The sequence below is a fragment of the Lontra canadensis genome, unplaced genomic scaffold (genome assembly GCF_010015895.1).
Source record: "Lontra canadensis isolate GAN:19392208 unplaced genomic scaffold, GSC_riverotter_1.0 scaffold39, whole genome shotgun sequence".
Lineage (NCBI taxonomy): Eukaryota > Metazoa > Chordata > Mammalia > Carnivora > Mustelidae > Lontra > Lontra canadensis.
Genome location: NW_022631033.1, coordinates 17,971,807 through 17,992,924, shown reverse-complemented (window position 1 = coordinate 17,992,924; position 21,118 = coordinate 17,971,807). Strand labels below are relative to the sequence as shown.

Sequence of the window (21,118 nt, the reverse complement as noted above, 5' to 3'; positions counted from 1 at the left end):
GGGCTGTCAGCACTGCTTCTAACGTTGCTAAGTCAGCAAAATGCTTTTCAACCGGTCTAGACATGCCTCATGCCTCATGAAAGAAGAACAAAAAGAAACAGTTGATTTTTCAGTGGTTCTCACCAAAAGATTATACTATTCATCCTCAAGGCGGTATCGACTTCTGTTGAAATGAGGACCGGAAAAATAAATGTGTTCCTATAGTCAGGATGACGGTTACCTAATGATGAACTCGCATTTCCCGTCACTTGGGCAATAAGGATCCGTGAGCCCTTCCAAGCTGATTGTAAGCCCCTTGAGGGCAAGGGGCGGGATGGTACACTTAGGCAATCGCCCACAGTGACTTGCAATTAGGGACTGATTAGAAGTTGATGGCTCAAGGTTTTCTTGTTGTTGTTTTTTGTTGTTGTTGTTGTTTTTTCCTCTAGTTAGACCATTCGCCATAACACCGAGTTAGGACTCATGTCTATTTTTCTGTAGTCTACTGGCCACCTCCATCATTTACATTTTAGATAAGACTGAAATTTATAAACTACTGAACTGGTTAAGCCAGAGTCAGAGGCAGAAATAAAGCCCTTTTCTATTTCCTCTCCCCTCCGTCCCTGCCTCTGATACATAGGCTGATAGAACTGATGCAAGAATGACCTGATCTAGGTGGGCAAATGACCCTGCTGTGGATTGTGCTACTTCAAGTTCAGAGCCGAGTAGCAGGACATCCGGGCACCGGACAGCAGTCAGGGCCCTACTTGGAAGCCAGCTTTGGCAGGAAACTCTGATCAACTTTCAGCAACTCTCCTAATGTCTGCGGCTTCCTTGCGTGTGCCTGTCAAATTGGAGGTTGGACGTCATGCTCTCCAACCGTCTGTGGTTCTCGAGTTTTTGTGCTTGGTCCTTATGAAATGGCATGATTCATGGCCACATCCTGAACCACAGCACAAAGATGGCAAAGCGACAAGGAAAACAGAGAGTGAAAGTATAGTGTATGATAATACTAGAAAGACCTCTCTTTGGATACTAAGCTCTGAACCTTGCTTTCTCAGTGTGTGTGTGTGTGTGTGTGTGTGTGTGTGTGGTGCATGTGCGTGCACCCATGCAATTACAAGGATGGCACAAAGCCACTTCAAATTGCCACTGTAGATGATTCTAAAATTCATATGAGAAGACAATCCTTAGAATCGCTAAAGCAGTTGAGAAAAAGAAGAATAAAGAAGAATAAAGTGGGAAGAATCACTCTCCTGATGTTAGCTAAAGCTGCTGCAATCAAGGCTGTGTGCTGACGGTAGAGGGAAAGACACCCCAGTGCAGCAGAATAGAGAACCCGCACGAGCACGCCCAGCTGCTTCCTGGCAAAGGCACGAAGCACGTCCATGGAAGGAGGACAGCCTTTTCAGCTTCAGCGCATGGTGCTGCAGCAGGTGGATTTCTGTAAGCAAAAGGAACGAGCCTGCACCTGAGCCTCTCACTTATACAAAAATGAAATCAAATCATATATTTAAATTTTAAAATGCGAGAATGCCTGGGTGGCTCAGTCGCTTAAGCGTCTGCCTTTGGTTCAGGTCATGGTCCCAGGGTTCTGGGATCGAGCCTGAGTCAGGCTCCCTGCTTAGCGGGGAGTCTGCTTCTCCCCCTGCCTCTGCCTCTCCCCCTGCTTGTGCTCTGTCTCTCTCTCTGATAAATAAATAAATAAATAAATAAATAAATAAATAAATAAATAAAATATTTAAAAAATGAATTTAAAATGCAAAACTATAAAACTTTTAGAAGAGAACATAGGGGACACTCTTTGGGATCCCGAGCTAGGCAAAGAATTCATAGACTTGACATAAAAGGATCCCATAAAGGGAAAAATGGCAAACGGATAAAAAGTAAATTTTTTTGCTCTGAGAACGTCCATGTGAAGAGGGGGAAAGCTATCGATTAAGAGAAAATATGTTCAAACTACACATCTGATGAAGGGCTGGCATCCAGAATATGTAAAGAATTCTCAAAACTCAACAGTTAAAAGAAAAAAAAAAAAATCTCCAGACATTCCAATTAGAAAATAGGCGAAAGATATGAAAGGCTATTTCACCGCCAAAGGTAGATAGATAGTAACTAAGCCATCTGTGAAAGGATGTTCACCTTAATCAGCCATTAGGGCAAGCAGATTAAAAGCACAATGAGAGAGCACTACGCACCTCTCAAAATGGCTACAATAAAAAATTGTTACCCCGACAAAAGCTGGTGAGGATGCGAAGACATTGCATCCATGACTGGTAGTGTGGTAAAATGGGACAGCCATTCTGGAAAACAGTTCAGCAGCCTCTTTCTTTCTTTCTTTCTCTCTTTCTTTGTTTTTTTTTTTTAAGATTTTATTTATTTATTTGACAGAGACAGATCACAAGTAGGCAGAGGCAGGGAGAGAGAGAAAGGGAAGCAGGCTCCCTTCCGAGGAGAGAGCCCGATGTGGGGCTCCATCGCAGGAACCCGGAATCACGACCTGAGCCGAAGGCAGAGGCTTAACCCACTGAGCGACCCAGGCGCCCCAGTTCAGCAGTTTCTTACGAAACGAAACATGGCTTTAGCCTATGACCCTGCAAATATCACTCCTGGGCATTTATGGCAGATAAATGAAAACTTACGTTCACATAAAAACCTGTATGTGGACGTTCATAACGGTTTTATTTGTAATCGGCCTAAACTAGAAGCAACTCAAGTGCTCTTCAAGATAGTTATTGTTAACTGCAATGTCTATCCTGGAATGTGCGCAGCAATAAAAAGGAACACACGGATACATGACACGACTCGGATGGCTCTTCTGGGAAGGATGCTGAGTGGAAAAAGCCAGTCCCCAAAGGTTACATACCGTCTGATTCCATTTATACAACATTCTTGAAAGTACAAAATTATACATAACGGACACCAGATTCGTGGTTACCAGGGGTCAAGGCCCCCGGGTTGGGATGGTGTGGGGAAGGGGAGGGGAGGACAGGCAGGGTGACTATAAAAGGACACTGTGGGAGGCCTTTGCAATGTTTGGACCACATACATCAATGTCAGCACCCTGATCGTGACCTTGTATTATACTTTCACCAGATGTTATCGTTGGGAGAATCCTGGTAAACAGTACCCCAGTTCTCATTATTTCTTAAAATTGCATGCAAATCTATAATTATCTCAAAATCACAACTTTAATTTTTTAAAATATTTTTTAAAATGTTATATTTGACAGAGAGAGAGCACGCAAGCAAGCACAAGCAGCGGGGAGAAGCAGGGAGAGGGAGAGGGAGAAGCAGTATCCCTGCTGAGCAGAGAGTCTGACGCAGGGCTTCATCCCAGGACTCTGGGATCATGACCTGAGCCAAAGGCAGACGCTTAACTGACTAAGCCACCCAGGCGCCCCACAAGTTTAATTTTTTTTTTTTTTTAAAGGAAACTTGAGTGCTCTCTGGGCTTGGTTCTGTTCTTTCTTTCTTTCTTCCTCTCTCCTTCATTCCTTTCTTTAGATTTATTTATTTATTTATTTTAGAGACAGAGCACGAGCAGGAGGGGCAGAGGGAGAGGAAGAGAGAATCCACAAGTAGACTCCGTGCTGAGCGCGGAGCTGGTTGGGGGAGGGGGGGTGTTCTGTCTCTTGACCCTGAGACCACAACCTGAGCTGAAACCACTGGGCCACCCGGGTGGCTCCAGGCTTAGTTTGATGCCAGTAAATGGAGTGAAAGCATGTGCGGTTCAGGAGAAGAAAAGGCTAACATGACCACCGGAGAGATTGTATAGAGCTTGGCAATAATAATCTTTTTCTTTCCATATTCCCAGAAGCACTTGGCCCTAACTACAACGTTGCCCACAGAAGTACTCAGTAGTTTTGTTTTGTGTATTATTGTTAGTGTGGAATGGAAGTCGCCTTGTCAGGAAGTTCAATTTTTGTATGTAAATATGAGACACTTAGGAACGATAATAGGGAACTCTAATGCAAGTCCTTTTGCGTAACATGGGGTTAAATTATGTTTCGCTTCCACAGAAGTTTTGTTTGCCAGCTTGCTTTTGTTTTATTTTACAGGATATCCTTGAACTACATTCACTAGCATCGGAAGCAGGAGACTTGTAACTTCTGCACTTTAAGGAAAAGCTTCTCACCCCCATTTCTGGGTCCCCCAGCTCTTAGGAAGTGTCTCAGGGGGCTGGGGAGGGGGAAATGGGTGTTGTCCCCTGCTTCCTGCAATTTCTACCTTAGCGAGCACCTTTTCAATTTATTACGAATTGGGTGAACATCAGATTTAGTTTAGGAACAGATTCCAGCATTTTGTAAAAATTTGGAAACCACCAGCTGCTCCCGTTTGAGGCAGCTGAACATCAGAGCTGAGGTTGTGCTCGGAGACCCACATCTCCTCCGCACTCCCTTTTTTGGGGAGATAGCAGGGATGCCCAGCTGAGCAGAGGAGTGAGAGATGCTGGAGAGGAGGAGGAGGAGAATGAAGGCTTTGTGCCACTCTCCTTTCCTGCTCTCGCTGCGGCGGGCTGTGGTTCTCACTCGGTGCTGCCCTTAGTCCTGGCTGGAACAGAGAACACCCGGCATGAAGGCTTGGGTCAGAAACTCGCCATTTTGAGAGCAGAACAATGGTCTGGTGTAAAATGGACCAGATTTTGGGAAAGAAAATCATTCTCCTTTGGTTTTTCTTTTCATTGTGTGTGTGTAATAATAAGGCATGAGGATTTCAGGCCGTGAGGTGATCGAGCAGCCGATGGCAAAGCTTTTGGAGACTGGAAAATTGGGATGAACAGATGCTTGATTGCGTGAGCGAATGTGCAAATCCGTGTGCCTAGAGGATTTACGAAAATATTTGGGGGATGTGTCAGAGTTTGTTTCAATAGATAATTGATTGATGGCAAATGGTTAATAATAAAATAATTTTTGGTCAAATGATATGGTAATAAGATCCGTGAAATGTCACCTAGCTAGTTCCACGTTCAGGTGGGACCGGGGTGTCTCTACCAAAGGACAATTAACTAGGTGGCCCTGGGGGCAGGCCCAGTGCAGGTAGTGAGGCATTTCTCTTTCTTACCAGCTGTCACAGGGCCTGTCAATGGTGTGTGGTGTCCCTACTTTCTCTGAAAGACGTGTGAGCTCTGGAAAGCTTCGCATCCCTTCTGGTGGTGGAGTTCCCCTTGGGTATACTGGGGCTTCGTAAAAACCTTTCCAAGTCCACACAGCATGAACACTAGGATTTCCTTGGCATTGCAGACTTTCCTTGGGTTCTAGCTGACGGTGAAGGCCAGGAGAAGGTGACAGATCTAAAAGGAAGAGCGTGTGTGTCTGCAGAACAGAGATGGCCCACAGGAGGGGAGGCCCTGGGTGCTTCAGAGAGGAATTCCCACCTCCTGTGCTTCTGAAGGCTTCTTGAACTTGCTGCGCCAGAGAAAGATGAGCTGAGACCGTGTAGTTGGCCAAGTTCCCAGGAGCCCTTCAGGGTTACTTTGTGGGGACTGAGGCCTGCAATACAGCTAAATTCTGCCTCTGTCCCTGTAAACAGTTTCTCGGGGAGCTTTGCCATGCCCTGTTGGGAAGGGACGGGGTGGAGGGGGATGAGGCGGTAGGACTTATGTCCAAACCATTAATAACCCCTTTCCTCTTTGAATTGACTGGAGTTTCCAGAGGGCGCTTGGCCATGTGCACTACAATTAGGAAACAGAAAACCTAACCAACATAAACACATCGAAACCACAGACGAAATCATGCTCTGTTATAACCCATCCAAAAAAAAAAAAAACCAAAAACAAAAAACCAACAGCCCACCATCCAGCCAGAACTGATTCCAGTCCGTGACCAGCCTGGGCTCTCTGGGTCTCCCAAAGGTCTGAGAGGATCCCGTAGGCCTTGGGACAGGGGAGCACGGCAGGGATCACTCCCCAGGGTTTGCTTGGGCTGCTCGTAGCTCACATGTGGAGTGCTCCGTGGTAATTCAGGGCACCTCTGCTCCTTCTCAAAAGCATTCCCATTTGGGCCATTGACCATAGGGTCTCTCAATGAGCCAACTGATGAGTTGTCTCTGGGACTCCGCTGAGGGTCTACGAGTCCACTCTGACATCTCACTCCTCCTAGACAGCTTTTCAACTGGGGTCAGCACCCTGCGGCCGGCAGTTCAAGTCTAGCCCTTGGCCTGATTTTGTATTTTTGCACAACCCACACCTAAGAACAGTTTTTACATGTTTAAAGGGGTTTTTTGGTTTGTTGGTTTTTTGGGGTTTTTTTTTTTTTTTGAAAGAAGATTATGTGACAGATGCTGCAGGGGGCCCTCAAAGCCCCAAATAGTTAGTATCTGGCCCTTTACAGACAAAGGTTTCCAACCCCTGACCGAATCAGCCCATCTTGCATTTTGGGGTGGAGGGCCAGGATCCCAGATCATTATTACTATTTTTGACCCCAGAGGAAAATGAGTGTTATGCCTCCTCATCCTCCCTGTGCCAAATTCAAGTTGAGCTGAGGGCCCAAGTTTAGGGAGGGACGTCCATGTCTGTGAGATGAATGATGCCAAGTAAACCTGTCACCTACAGGAGAATCCCACGTAAACAAGGACCTCTGTTGAGATTCCCTGTCTGTCTCCTCACTGAGGGCTCTTCACGGAGAAGGGAGGGGGAGGGAAGGTTAGAGCCTTCCTGAGCCATGACAGAGGGCTTCCCTTCTGGTGGAAGACGACGCCGAGGCTACAAGTTCTGCCTGTGGGCTAGAATGCCTCTGTAGCCACAGGCCCCTTCCATGGTTTCCTGCCACCCATCACATCGAGTTGGGCCCTTGCATACCCAAAATATGTACCGTTTGCATTTATGCTTCCACGTGGCCTCTGGGCCTCAGACGTGCTGGGGAAGCCTTTGGGAGGAATGTGCCATTTGCATCTAAAGTGTGTTGGGATGCCTGGGTGGCTCCGTCGGTTAAGCATCTGCCTTCTGCGCAGGTCATAATCCCAGGGTCCTGGGATCGAGCCTTACGTCGGGTTCTCTACTCTGTGGGGAGCCTGCTTCTCCCTCTGCCTGCTGCTCCCCCTTGCTTGTGTTCACTCATTCTCTGTCAAATAAATAAATAAAATCTTAAAAAAAAAAAAAATAGAGCCAAGCGTGTTCACTCCTCCCCCGGGGGACTACATCTTTCCGGAAGGAGGGACTTACTCTTTAGAATTGACCATTTCAGAGTCTGTTAGAGTGACTCCAGTGTGTGGGGGGTGAGAGTTCTTGGAAAAAGAATAAAGGACCCATGTGGGCACGGATTTGGCTTTGTCACGGATTGGCTCTGTGACTTTAGGACACACACAGAAGGCCTTTGTCTCTTCCCCCTTGAACGCGAGCTGCTATCTCTCCGGCTTGCACACTGATTTTATGACGTCCAAGCTGTTGTCTGGAATGCTATTCATTCCTGCGATTCTTGCGAAGAATGGAAGTGGTGTACGTGATATTTCTTACAAGTTTATATTTAGAAGCATTTTTTAAAATGAACATGTTGGCGGACTCTTAAGTACTTGGGGCACCACTAGATCCCCTGGTTGTCTTATCCCTGCTGAAGAACACTCAGAGCCCCTCTGATCGAGCACTGGACAAGGTACAACAGCATCAAGGCCAGGACCCAGCCTTCCTGCCTCCTGATACCGAGAGGCAGCAGGACGCGCTGCTTTTCCTGGCTGTCAGAGGATTCATCTAACACATGACTATCTCTTGGAGGGGTTGGGGAGGAAAAAGCACCTGGCAGGCTTTGCACGCCATAGATAAGCCGTAAACGTTCAACTGAATAATTCAGAGCTGGATATTTGGTAATTTGGAGACAATGCCCTAGCAAAGTGTTTTGTGCTGGGTTTTTTTTTTTTTTTCCTCCAGACACCTCTGAGATGTCTGTCTCGCAAGATAGAATCATGTAATGATTATGAAAACCATACTGAATCTCAACTAGACATTCATCAAAACCACTGCTGATTTTTCCCCCTTCCCATTTTGGTAAGGCAAACTGTGGGCAGTGTTGGACACTCTTGAGAAAGGCAGGTATGTGTGTAGCTCCCTTTTTGCATTTACTCACTAGGTGCTGAGGTCTGATATGTTCTACCTTCCCATTGGCCTTCGTGGTGTGGCGCACACTGCATTACAGGAAGCATCTGGAAGCAATTTGCCCCTCCCTCCAACCCACTGAAGTCTGAAATAAAAGATCTCCGGAAATCTTACTTAGGATGAGTGTCTGACACCCAAAGGAGCAGAGGTCCCACTGGGAGCTCGTTGGCTTTGCTGGTTCCAGCTTGTCTGAACAAGCAGTTACGAGCTATCACAGCTGGTCACAGATCTCCCACCTTTAAAAACAGTCAACCCTAAAAATAAGCTTCACGAGCGAGAGGGTAGGAAACAAGTCCTCAGATCAGTAAAAATGGGTTCAGAACAATGCTGACCCTGTGCTTCTCTAGCCCTCCTTTACTAGCTGTGACGGGCCTTCACCACTGTGACAGTGAAACGGCCATTACCACCCTCCCTGTGTGTCTTGGCTTTCGAACTCAGCCCCTGATTGAGACCTAGCCCTCTGAAAAACCTACCTTCTCTATGTGGAAACACGATGCCTGAAAAGAATTTTCCCCAGGGACCTGGCTGCCTCAGTCGGTGGAGCTTGTGACTCTTGATATTGGGGTCATGATTTCGAGCCCCATGTTGGGTCTAGAGATTACTTAAAATAAAAAAAATAAAGAAAATCATAAAAAAAATTCTCACAAGCCTCTGACTCCCAGAATAGCATCAGTTTTAAAATAGAACAGTTTCAGTTTTGTGTTTTCTACCTTTATTACATTTTTGCGTTTGAGATACAAACTAACCACTCTCTTACACCACACAAAAGACATCCATTCTGGTGATTTTAAAGTGCATTTCCCCTTTACCTTTGTGTACAAAAATATTTTTTTCAAAACATGTGGACATTTCTTGACAAGGCACTTTCAGGCATCGGGTGAAGACGAACCTTCGACGAGCCTTCGGTTCTCCATTCACGCTGAAGTAAAAGTGAAACATCGTCCTCACAGGTCCGGCAGGCTCTAGGAACTGATCACCGAAACTGCTGAAACATTCACAGCTTTCCAACCCTACCGAGGAGAAGCCACCCGAAACCACAGACTCCCTGCCCAGTCCCATGTGTCCACTTCGGGAAGTGCGGAGAAGCTGCCAGAGTGTCGTCGAGGCCCCGGGAAAGATCCCATTATGCTTATGACTCTTCATCCCCAGTTTCGGTGATTGGGACCCCCCCAAGAGCAGAGAGCCACGGGGCCTGCTCTGGCAAACCACACCCAGTGGAGGAATTTTTGATGAGGAAACAAATGAATGACAATCAAGGTTTCCGTCCACTGTCCACTGAGAGGGAAGACCTGGAAAACGAGCACTTCTAAAGAATGAACCGACACTTTTTTTGGTTTATAAACATACCCATAACCCACTGAACATTCACGTGACTACAAGTAATGCTTGTTTTTAAAAAAGCAAATTATATGCAAAGATCAAAACCACAAAACATTCTTTTAGCCGTTCGAAATTTACATCTTTAAAAAACACTGAAGAGTCATGTTTTGCCACCATTAAAATGAAACCTTAGAGAAAAAAAAAATAAATTCTATCTTGACTCTGAAACTGTTTTAATTTCTGGAGAACTACAGAACTCCCATTATTTTTCACCACTTCCCCTATCATCAGAATACTTAAAAAAATAAAAAGAAACCCATTCGAATGCTTCTTATCTTCCAAGAAACACTGAAAGCTTATTTATTATGTATTTTTCAAACAGTCCAGCTTATTTATTGCACCTGATTTGCGAATGCTCCCCAGGGCGTTTGGGGGAAATAAATACAAAAGAAATGGAGCTGCTTCCCCATTTCTAGACAAGGGCACCCGCAGTGGGAGGCTCGCCCTTTGGGGGGCCACTTGGAAAGGGCACTGGGGCTGTTGGACATTTGTCACCATCACTGAATCCGGCTGTGTGAGGGGCACTCCCCACCCAAGTCAGGCTGCAGTGACGTCCGTCTGCAACTAAGAAACCGGTCACTGTCTGAAGGGTGTAGACCTATTTACGGATGGCGAGCTCCGAAATGAGGAGGGGTTCTGCAGATCCTGGGACCATCTGTTGATACCCTGGGGCAGAACTGGACCCAAGGAAGAGAGACTGGTGAATAAAAGATAATATTCTTTAGACGCCCCTGCCTCCCTGAACCACGAGGCTGACAGGGAAGTCTCAAAACCACATTGTCTACTCAGAGAAGGGTCTTTGGGGGCAGGTGAGGACTTGCCTGGTAGGGCAGGCATCCCAGGTGCACTGGCAGGGGTTTGCAACCAGTGCCCCCAGCAAAAAAGCTGGGGTGAGCTGGGAGGTAAAGAATGGCAGAGGAGAGGGCTTAGGCCTGTTTTAAGAGCTACTTATTGCTGAATTACCGTATTTCAAATTTTGACCTCGGAATGTCTTAAGATCACCATTACTGAAAACCGAACAGGAACAGGAGTCTCTTGAGCATTTTTCTTTTGAATACAGAACAATCTTGTTACTTTTAGACTGGTAACATGTAAATGACAGTGCACCTTGTAACTTTCTTGACTTGGAGGAGGAGGGACTGGACTTCTGAAAACAAAATAAATTCATGACCTATATAAAATGGCTTGCTTCCATTTGGTTTTAATTTGCACTATCGATCGTTCTGATCCCCAGATTTGCTAACACTGAAAGTACCATTCGTGTACTTGATGTCGGCATGTCTAGATAAAACACAATTCTGCCCAATTTCGGCACGAGATAAAAAGGCAATTTTCCCCATTAATTATGTGATCCCCGAGTCCTACCCATGTGGGAGAGGCATAAAAAATAAAGCACTAGATCGCAGATGAGTAACAGCCAGTTTTAGGAACAAGAATTACATCAGACATCACTTAAAAACATTTAAAAAGTCAAAACATTTCGAAGTTTAAAAAAGAAGGGGAAAAAGAAAAAGAAAAAACCAACCACAAAACTCTAGGAGCCAAGACACTCCATCCCTGCCTGATACTATTGACCAAATCACAGAAGCCAGGAGGCCTTTTCTCATCGATCTGGAATACGCAAGCAAAAGACAACTCTCTGCGTGTAGAGTCCGGTGGCTGTGCCTCCAAATCCAGGCCGCTGTGCCTCCCTCTTCCTGCCTCCTTTAGGAAAATCTCACTTTACTAAGATCAGGCAAATGGAAAAGGAGACATTTAATTAAGCTCCAAAGACAAAACAGGAAAGAAAACAAAAACAAAAACAAAAACCACCCAACCTTCTCCAAATACACATGTAAAAATATTTTTTTAAAACACACCCAAGTACAAACCAATCTCACCCCAGAAAAATCATAGGGTTTGGAGATCCATCTGTCAGTGAATGTCCCAGGAGTCTCACGACAGTATGAACCAACGGACTTTTAATTCATGGTCCAATATGGGTAAGAATAATTAATCTCTGATATTTCAGAGTTGCCACACATTGAAAATAAAATATGAGAACTTGGTGAGGGTTTTCTCCTCTATCCCTTTTATATAGACTCACACACCATAAATAAGAACACCCAAATCAAAGTCCCTGGGTGCTTGCAAAGAGTCCTGGGTCGTGCAGATCACAGTCAAAACCAAACCAAACAACGTGTCCTGAACACAGCATGGAGGAGGGCTCTCGAGGAAAGGACAGTCTAAAATCCCTCCGTGAAGAATGAGGTGACTGCAAACCAGCCGGGCAAGTTCCAACAAATCCTGTAATTGGGCTGTCTGGTGAGGCAGGGTAGGAGTGAGTACTTCGAAAGCTACTTCGAAAGCTCCCCCGAAAGCCAAGAGGAAGAGCTACAGGTGTCCTCCTCTGTCCTGCCTATCAGAAGCCTGCAGTCTGGAGCCCAGCATGGGGGCCAGTTTCTTTCGACAACTGGTATGTCGTTCTCTGCCGGAGCACACGTACGTGGGGTGAGAAAGAGGAAGCACCTGTTTCCGTCACAGGCTAATTTACCTTGATTATCTTTTCCTGAACATCAGATGAACTGTGAGGAAAACAAAATGCAAAAAAAAAAAAGCACAGAGCTGCGGAGTGAAGCAAAGCACGTGTAGACAAGGAACGCCAGCGACAGGTAGGAGGGGCCCGGCTGTGGTGTGGGGGGCGCCCAGAGACCAACAGCAAGGGTCCCGGGGCAGTGGGCTGGGATTGAGTGACTTCCAGGTGACTGTCCACATCCCAGGGGGCAGGGGCGGTTCCTCCAGGCAGCTGGGGCGCACCCCTGGTGGCCTCGTTCTGAAGCCACCATCCCCTAGTGTCGCCGGCAGTACCCACGGGCCTGGTTCCTGCCCAGGCCCAGGCCGGCCCTGCCACCCTGCTCCGACTCTCGTGGCCACCCTGGAAGCCGAGCCGACCAGCACCCCACTGGTACTCCGAGCAGGAAACCAGTCCTGGCACCTAAATCTGGCTGGCTGAGCTGGCATAAGAAGAAAAGTGAACAGGATCCCTTCTTTTCAGAGACTGTGCCTAATGGCAGTTCCGCGTTTCTCCTGGCTTCCGTCTCCACCCGCCCGTGACCGCAGCGAGGCTCCTCTGCACCTGCTCCGCCATGCTCCGGCACACGCAGTGGCTAATAGTAGGGCCCTAGCTTTTCGTATCCTAAATAACTTGGCCACTCCGGAAACAGACCGTAGGAACACCGAGGGCTCCCAAAGTGGTCAAAGGATATTCCAAAATCGGGTCCGTTTTGTGGCTCGGTGGCACCCTGCGTGGATTTCAGCTCGGCTCGGATGATCCTATAGTTTTTGCCTTTGTTGCTGTCCCAGTAGGTCTGTCCACTGCACTCAAAGCACACGGCAAACTCCATCCTCTCGTAAGACTGAATTTTCTCAGGCAAGCTGATGTCAAAGGAGAAGGTGTCCCTGTCCGAGCCGGCGTAAGTGTCCTTCACATACTGACAGGGAAAGTCTGTGAAGCTTTTCCAGGTGTCGAATGTCATTCTTATTTTCACCATCTTCTCAAACGCCAGGTTCTGCACCTTCACTGTGCCTGCGATGGCTTTGTCCTTTAGGACACAGTTTTCAAGGCATACGTGGTCGGTCTGAAGCCGGTTTCTGAAGTCTAAGTAATCAGCGGAAGGCTGGGTGAAATCCAGAACAAAGCTCTCGCTCTCTGCTGTCGTCAAGCTCACAATGTTGTCTAGGAGCTCGGTGATGTTAAAGGGAATATCTAATGGGTCATCGAATTCTGAGAACACTTTGACCATTGTCAGGGCCAGCCCTTGGTTGTCTGCGAAGGACACCCGCTTTTTCACCTTCTTCTCCTGGACCGTGGGGGCCACCATCCCTCCGGCTTCATTCCTGCTGCTTAGCTGAATGCACGGCCTCAGTGGCTCGCTGGGCTTCGGTGAGGTCTTGAAGGTGAACCTCTCTCGGCGCAGGGAAGGGGCCATGCAGCTGTATCTGTACTCTATGTCCACAGCCATCATGGGGTTAGACGAATAGGCTAGAACCCTGGCCAGAGGGGAAGAGAAAGAAATGGCAACGAGATCAGACAGACGTTCAAGGCATCACTGCAACGGGCTGGCAAACCACGTCTGCCTTCGTCTCTGCCCACACAGCTGCAGTCGGGCATTAACTCGAGTGTGGGCCAGCATGACCTTGGTTTCAGGGGAGATTAAGAGTGTCAAGTGCGGGGGGGCGGGGGGAGGATGAAGGTTAAAACACACAAAATAGTAGGGAGTCGCTGGTTTTAAAACTAAATTCACAGGTATTTCTATTAGGATTTCTTGGGGCCCTAAGGAGGCTAGAGTGCCTTGGGGAATAACAAAAAGATGTGCTTTTTTCCCTTTTTTAAAGATTTTATTTATTTGAGATAGAGAGTGAGTGTATAAGCAGGGAGGGGGCAGAGAAGCAGACTCCCCACTGGGCAGGGAGACCAATGTAGGACTCAATCCCAGGACCCTAAGATCCTGACCTGAGCCAAAGGCAGACGCTTAACCGACGGAGACACCCAGGGGCCCCAAAAGAAATGCACTCATCTCACAAATACTGATTGGTATTTATTATATGCCAAGTCTTATGCTAGATAGTGGAATTCAATTGTGAAGACAGACATAATGTACACTAAATTTTTATATGCCAGTATATCTTTCTTTTTAAAAATGCCAATAATTTAGGTTTTTTTAAACCTTTCATATAGGTGGATATTTGTTTTTTCTATAGTGAAGATAACCTCTATAAGAATAAAAGGCAAAGAGAATCCTGCTAAAGATCAGGTTAAATCTGACTTCATAAAAACAAGATTTTTCTGTAAGTGGAAAAAAAAAAGTAAAATCAAAAGATTAAAGACAAACTGGGAAAACATTTTACAGAAAGTATGGCAGGAAAGAGTTAATACCTTCGTATACAAAGAGTCCTTACAAAACAATAACAAAGTCAAATAGCCACATAGAAAAATGAGCAAAGAGCATGAATGGAAAATCATGAAAAAATCTTAAAAATGTCCTAGAAATACACAAAATGTCCAACTTTATAATTAGAGAATTTAGATTAGGAAACAATGCATGTTTTTACCTACTGAGTTAGTAAAGATTTTTAAAAATAATATGAAGGGGCACTTGGGTGGCTCAGTCAGTTAAGTGACTGCGTTTGGCTCAGATCATGATCTCAGGGTCCTGGGATTAAACCCTAGTTGGGCTCCCTGCTTGGCAGGAAGCCTGCTTCTCCGTGTCCCTCTGACCCTCCTCCCTCATTGTGCTCTTTCTCGCTCTCTTAAATAAATAAATAAAATCATAAAAAAAATTTAAAAAATAGTATGAATACATGGATTAGTCTAAATCAGCACCTTTCTAAATATTCGTATCATTTTTGGTTCTAGTATCACATACAGGTATTAATCTTAAGGAGTTAATGCCTGGGGGTTAATGTACTAAAATGTCCAATGCAACATTATAGGGAGGAAAAGGTGAGAAAACCTAAAGAACCAGTAACAAGTATCTGGTTAAATTAGGTATACAACATCCAGCGATAAAATTTTGTATCATTACTAAAACCATTATTTGGAAAAAAGGTTTAAGTGGCATGGAAAAAAGTTATAATATATTGTTAATGTAAAAAATAGAGAAGATAAAATTGTACATAGAGACTAGACTTGTAGGGAAAAGTATTAGGTATATGTACAGAAAAAAGACTAGAGATATACTTAGAACTGTTACAAAATCCAGTGGGGGGGGGCGCCTGGGTGGCTCAGTGGGTTAAGCCTCTGCCTTGGGCTCAGGTCATGATGTTAGGGATCAGGCTGATCCTGGGATCAGCCCGGCATCTAGCTCTCTGCACAGCGGGGAGCCTGCTTCCCCCCTCTCTCTCTGCCTGCCTCTCTGCCTACTTGTGATCTCTGTCTGTCAAATAAAAATCTTCAAAAAAAGAAAATCCAGGTAAAGCCATTTCAGGAAATTTGTTTTCCTGTGTTCTGTTTCTTGTATTTTTAAAAATAACATCACTTCTGTAATCAGGGAGAAAAAAAAGTATCTAATAAAATGCCTCAAATATTTAAGACTTGCCAAAAACCTCTCCCATCCAACACTATTGCCTCACTAAAGCCAAGCCATTTTTCTCATCTAATTACCATAGCAAATTTAATATTCTGATTTGACAGTTACAACGGGCTACCTGAAGAAGTCAGGGACGAAACCAGGATTAAACTCTAGTCTGGGAAACACAGAACACAGGATCTAGATTAGGTCCCAAACCTCTCCCCCCTCACTATGGCAAAGGGTAGGTATGTGGTGGTTTTTTGGGGGTGCCTGCTCGTAGGCCCCCCTAGTTCCTACCCACTGGTGGGGGGCTTCAGGGTAATGGTAGTAGTGAAGGAGAAGCAAAAGGCAAAATGCTGCTCGTCTTCTGCCAGGGGCTAAGTCCACTGGTTCAGTCCAATAAACATCTCATTTTCAACTTCTGATTTTGATTAGCTAAATACATAAAGAACAATAAGAACAAAGACACATTGGATTTGATCCCATTTTCCAAAAGAAATATAATCGTTCCCTAGGATGCAGGGAACCACTTGGTGATGACTGACTGGAAAAACACACATTCAGAGACACAAAACAATAATTTATAGCCACAGTGTACTTATCTAAACATCCACTTTAAAGGACATTTGTCTTACTGTTTCCCCTCTAACAAAATCAATGAGTGAAAATTTTAGGAACAAATTTGCTTTCTATTATCTGTTCTTGTAGCCAGGCAATTGTTCTGCAAAGGAAAAGTTCTCACTGAAATGGGCAACGCAGCTTTACACAGGGTCAGTGGGTTGGCTAATGGGTTCAATGTGAAAAACAAAAAACAAACTACCCTGTAGTTACAAAGTACTTGAGTTTTACAATCCCCCACTGCAAAACTTCGTTAGAATACACTGGAATTATACTTTCAGTCTAATGTTAACACAGGTAGTTGTTTTAAATTTTTTTACATTAAACATGGATTAAAAATAACCCCAAAGTGGGCAAAGCCTTGCATCTCAGCCCCTCCCCCTCTGCCTACCCTTGACAATGTGGGCGTGAACTGAGGGCCTTGAACTGAGGGCAGCTGGGTTCCTCCTCTGACCCTACAGCCCTTCCTCCTTGCCTGAGTCAGCACAAGGTCAACCGTAAGTTCTCCATCCTCTTCTCCATCCCTTCAAGCCTGCAAACCAACCTCAATACGTGCTTTCCCGCACCTCATACGTGCTTCCCCACACATCGTTCAAACAGCTCATTAGAAAAAGGTTGGGAAACTCTCAAGATACTTTGGAAACAGAATTCTAAAACAAGCTGATCAGTGAAAGAATCTGCTCACTTGCAGTTAACTATAGTCACTCTGGGCTTTTAATCTTATGGATGAAAAAGATGTAGTTGAAGACCTTAGCAAAGTTTCACTCTTTGGACCCAGTGTGTGTCCTTTTGGCCCTGAGATCCCTTTTATCACCGGACTGTCAGAACCAGCAGAGCTGGGGGTCGGAAGGTGAGGTTCTGGTCAGTACCAGCTAACTCAACAACTCCACTGGCACTCTCTAGAGCCTCATTGGTTTTGCAACATTCTTCCACAAAAGGCAAAAAGTTCACTACTTGGTGCCGAAGGGTTACCAAGAGGGCTTCAGCCTCAGGGGCACTGCTAAGCAACCACTGCCCAGAATCCCTTCACTATTTAAGTGACGCCGTAACTGGCGGTGAGGACATGAACCCCAGTGGCCTCAATCAGGGTACGATCTGACTGTTGGCCACTTGCCTATCCTCACGGGTAGATTCCAGCTTTGATGAACCAGACCCTTCTACGATAATCAGGGTACCAAATGCTGATTTGATGTGGGCCTTCCTGGCCCTCTGTTCAGGAATTTCCCAGTGGGCTGGGACAGGGATCATCATCCCCCAGAAGCACTCCTAGCAATGGAGATGGACAAGGTTAAGTCTCCAAAGTCTCTGAAAGGAAGGCACCTGGACAGGTGTTTTGTCCAAAAAATGACATAAAAATGATCAGTGCCAACACGGTGTGCATAGGCTGCACCTCAGGCCTCCCTCTCCTGACACGTTCTCCTGGCTGCTCAGCCGTTTCCCAGGCGGAGAAATATGAGTCACCAAGGTTGGCCAGGGAAAAAGCCAGAAGGAGAAGACACGGACCCGTATTTGAACCAGCACAGTATGACGCAGGATTTGATAGCGGTTCGCTGCACGACAAGGTCCTGAGAGTATGAGTGAGTGTTATTCAGAGTCTCAAAAACTTGACTTCCAAATAGATGCCTAAGAGATCATTTTTGCCCCTGGGAGAATGGGGCACGCCTAACGGTGAATTTCAGTTTTCCTGGTCAGAAGAGGCCAAACCCTAGCACTCCATGAAAATTGAAGCAAACACACTCCATGAAAATTGAAGCAAACAGGGATAGTTTTGCAAAATACTTTCCCTGTTCCACTAGCGACAAACAACGCACCTTCTCAAGACAGCTTGTCAGGTTATGGTGGTGTTTCTGGAGAAACAATAAACTTGTACAGAAAATCAGCACACGGCCTTCACAGTTTCAGGCAGTGGAGCTATTATTGGCTTTGGGCTGTGCCTTTTACAGGAAGTAAATCTTTTTTTGGTATCGAGTCCAAGACATTCCTCCCCTCCATTCTCATACTCTCATAGGAAAAGACAGAAAAATCAGACGCACCAAGAACCCACCAGGAACACCAGAACGACATGAGGTAAGCATTCACCCAGATAACCAGGTTATACTTTTTTTTTTCTCCCCAGGTTATACTTTTTAACAGACCTGTCCATCCACACTTTGGCATTGCTTTACTCCCTCCCAAAAGGTTTGGCTGACGCAGTATAAATAAAGTTGACTTTTTTTTTTCTCTTTTTTTTTTAGAGAGAGAGAGAGATCACAAGTAGACAGAGCAGCAGGCAGAGAGAGAAGGAGAAACAGGCTCCCCACCAAGCAGAGAGCCTGATGCGGGGCTCGATCTCAGGACCCGGGTCTCATGACCCGAGCGGAAGGCAGAGGCTTAACCCACTGAGCCACCCAGGTGCCCCAAAGTTGACATGTTTTCCTCTGTCCTCTGACCACTGGGGCCTTTATTCATAGCCTTAAAATTCACTTGCGCTCTTCTGTTCTGTCACCACCACCATCTAAAGCATCTGAGATACACACACATGCACACACACACACACACTGCTTATTACAGTACCTGCCATGGAACAATGCCCAACACGTAACACACAGCACTAGCCTAGGAAGGCCTCCCCCTAGCTGTGCCACTTGGATCAAGTCACTGACTGAACCTTTCTGGGCTTAGGCCTTCTCCTCCGAAGTCCCTTCTAGCTCCGACCCGGGGTTGCCAATAATGCCCACTAACTTCTTTTCTTCCCTCTCACTTCTCCTTAAATACCTCTACTTTACTTTTGTGGGGAGTCCACTGGCTGTCTTCACTTTAGTCTTGGCTGCTGGACAACCCCACCATACGAACCATTTCCTCTTCTCCCCACCCCTGCTCAAAGCCCTAACTTCTCTTCTCCCAGACCCTGAGTCTCCCAGGGAGGCCTGGCCACACAGACCACAGGCTCCCTCACCTTCCGGCAACTCTCCAAGTCTTCAAGTCAAGTCTGTCCTAAGTTTTCTCCTCTTCTGCAGTAAACAATACCCGGGGGGCTCCAACTCTTCTGGTATGTCGTTTCAGGCCCTATACCCTCTCTCTGGCTAGCAAGTCCCCTCCACACCCACTTTTCTGGTTCAAAAAGAGTGGCATGAACAGGGCACGGGGTGGGGTGGGGGCAGGAGGCCGGCCCGGGTTTCCAGATTTGGAAGATCGCACAGGTCAATGCGACCCTGACCCCCTCGGTCCAACCAGCCTGCACCCCGCCCCCCACGCACTCCGTGAGCTCCGTGAGCCCCCTGAGCCTTGTCCGCACCCACCTTTTGGGCCGTGGGGAAGCCCCCTCTCCAGCTGGCTCGCTGCATCGGAGAGCCTGGAGGGAGGTGGCAGGGGAAGCTCCTGCCACCGGACTACGTGAGCGTCGTGTGTCCGGGAGGCAGGGCTGGCGCTCCGTTCCGGGAGACACGACCCGCAGGGGGAGGAGAACAAGGAGGAGGAGCCCAAGTTATCACACCGGGGCGGGGCGGCAGGGCAACCCCGGTCGAAGCCGCGCCGCGCGAGCGTCCCCGCGCGGCAGCTTCGGCCCCGCCGGCCCGGGACAGCCCCTGCCTGGGGACCGGAGACCGCGAACCGGGGCGGGCTCTGTACCCCATCGCCCTCGGCGACCTGAGAGACTCCCAAGTGTATTTCCTTGCGTATTACGGGGAACCCAAGACCAGGGGAAAGTCGAGGCTACTTTTCCTTGTACTCCAGGCCCCACCGCCCAACTTCGGGGACACCCTCGGGGAGTGTCGGGTCCCAGGCGGGAAGCGCCTTGTCTCAGGTTCGAACTCGGTACAATAGTCTCAGACCCAGCCACCGCCAACTACCCCTGGCGGCCAGACCCGCACTAAAGCGGAACACGTGGGTCCAGCCAGGCTCCATCCCACCCTTGGTCCCTGGGTTGCTCTTCCCACCTGGAAGCAACCGCCTCCCCAGCCCCGTCTAGTGTGGTCCACCCCCGGAGTGCAACTGCAAGTTGGGCGGTGAACGTGCAGGTGACAGGAGTCAAAGAAGGTCTCCACTGCGCGCCCCTCGCCGCCGTTTCTCGGCCCTGCACTGGGACTCGAGGGCTTGGGGAGGGACGTACCTGGTGCAGCTCATAAGCCCTGATGCCCAGAGGCGCCAGCCCACGGCAGCATCCGCGCGGGAGTAGCAGGGGCAGCGGCGGCGACGGCCGGAGCAGGGGCCGGGACTCAGGTCCGCGCCCTTGGCGGGCAGACGCATCCGTCCGTGCGTGAGAGCAGCCCGCTCGCCTCCTGCCCGCGGCGGGACACCCAGACTCAGGCTCCCAGGCCCCGCGCTGCTCCCTTTAACTTTCCAGCACCTCTCCCCACTTGGGAAGCCATCCCGGAACCCCTTCCACGTGAACGCCCCCCGCGGCCAATGGGCGCGCTCGGGACGCGAGCCGTCGACCAATGGCCACGGAGCCGCGGTCTTGGATAGCATCGCTTCGCCACGTGATTGGCTGTGCGCCGGGAGTGATAGGGCTGCGGTCCAGGGGCTGGGGAGGGGGCAGTGGGGTCACTGTTTCATCAGACGCGTGGGGCTGGGCGCCAAGGGACAGAGGCACTTTCCTACAGAAGAGCGTCCCGTTACAGCAAGAAGGCTGGCACGCGGGCAGCTTGCCAAATGCCCTCTTCCCAAGCAAAGTCCTGGCCGGTCAAAGCCTTCCCACAGGCCCAGTAGGAGTTGCGGTTGCATCCGCACTGTCCAGCTGTCCACCTTCGTCGTGCGCTTTAGCCAGGGGCTTCACGCATGACCGTTAATTTCCCCATCATATGCCAATCCCAGAGAGGCCGCTGGAGAATGCCAAGTGCTGTTTGCCTCCGTGTTAGGTGGAGGCTCTCTGGGATGCGTAGCTCCAGCTCTAATGATAGTGTCCAAAATAAGTAATTACTGACGCTGGCTTTGTGCTCGTCAGGGTTCCAGGTGTTACTGTGAAAGCCATACAGTAACCTGGTCTTATAAAGTTGTTACGGGGAAGGGGGGTGGAGCGCGGCTGGGTG

At 47.7% G+C, this 21,118-nt stretch overlaps 1 protein-coding gene across 2 annotated transcripts; it reads right to left on the bottom strand.

Moving 5' to 3' along the window:
• Positions 1-12,180: 12,180 nt before the first annotated feature.
• Positions 12,181-20,398, bottom strand: PPP1R3B (protein phosphatase 1 regulatory subunit 3B). Of its 2 annotated transcripts, none has more exons than XM_032869969.1 (2): positions 20,200-20,398; positions 12,181-13,473 (listed from the first exon to the last, which is right to left on the bottom strand). In XM_032869969.1, exons 1-2 carry the CDS (start codon positions 20,334-20,336, stop codon positions 12,591-12,593), a joined length of 1,020 nt encoding a protein of 339 aa, XP_032725860.1. In that variant the 5' UTR covers positions 20,337-20,398; the 3' UTR covers positions 12,181-12,590. The 2 variants fall into 2 exon arrangements, with proteins under 2 accessions (XP_032725860.1, XP_032725861.1); XM_032869970.1 differs by lacking the exon at positions 20,200-20,398 and adding an exon at positions 19,391-20,002.
• Between the last annotated feature and the right edge of the window lie 720 nt (positions 20,399-21,118).

What these genes read in the sequence shown, in the direction of transcription:
- PPP1R3B (XM_032869969.1), bottom strand. Translation starts at nt 20,336, where the DNA reads ATGCGTCTGCCCGCCAAGGGCGCGGACCTGAGTCCCGGCCCCTGCTCC. An exon ending in GGGCTTATGAGCTGCACCAG is followed by an intron (nt 13,474 to 20,199) that starts GTACGTCCCTCC and finishes CCCTCTGGCCAG; the next exon opens with GGTTCTAGCCTATTCGTCTA.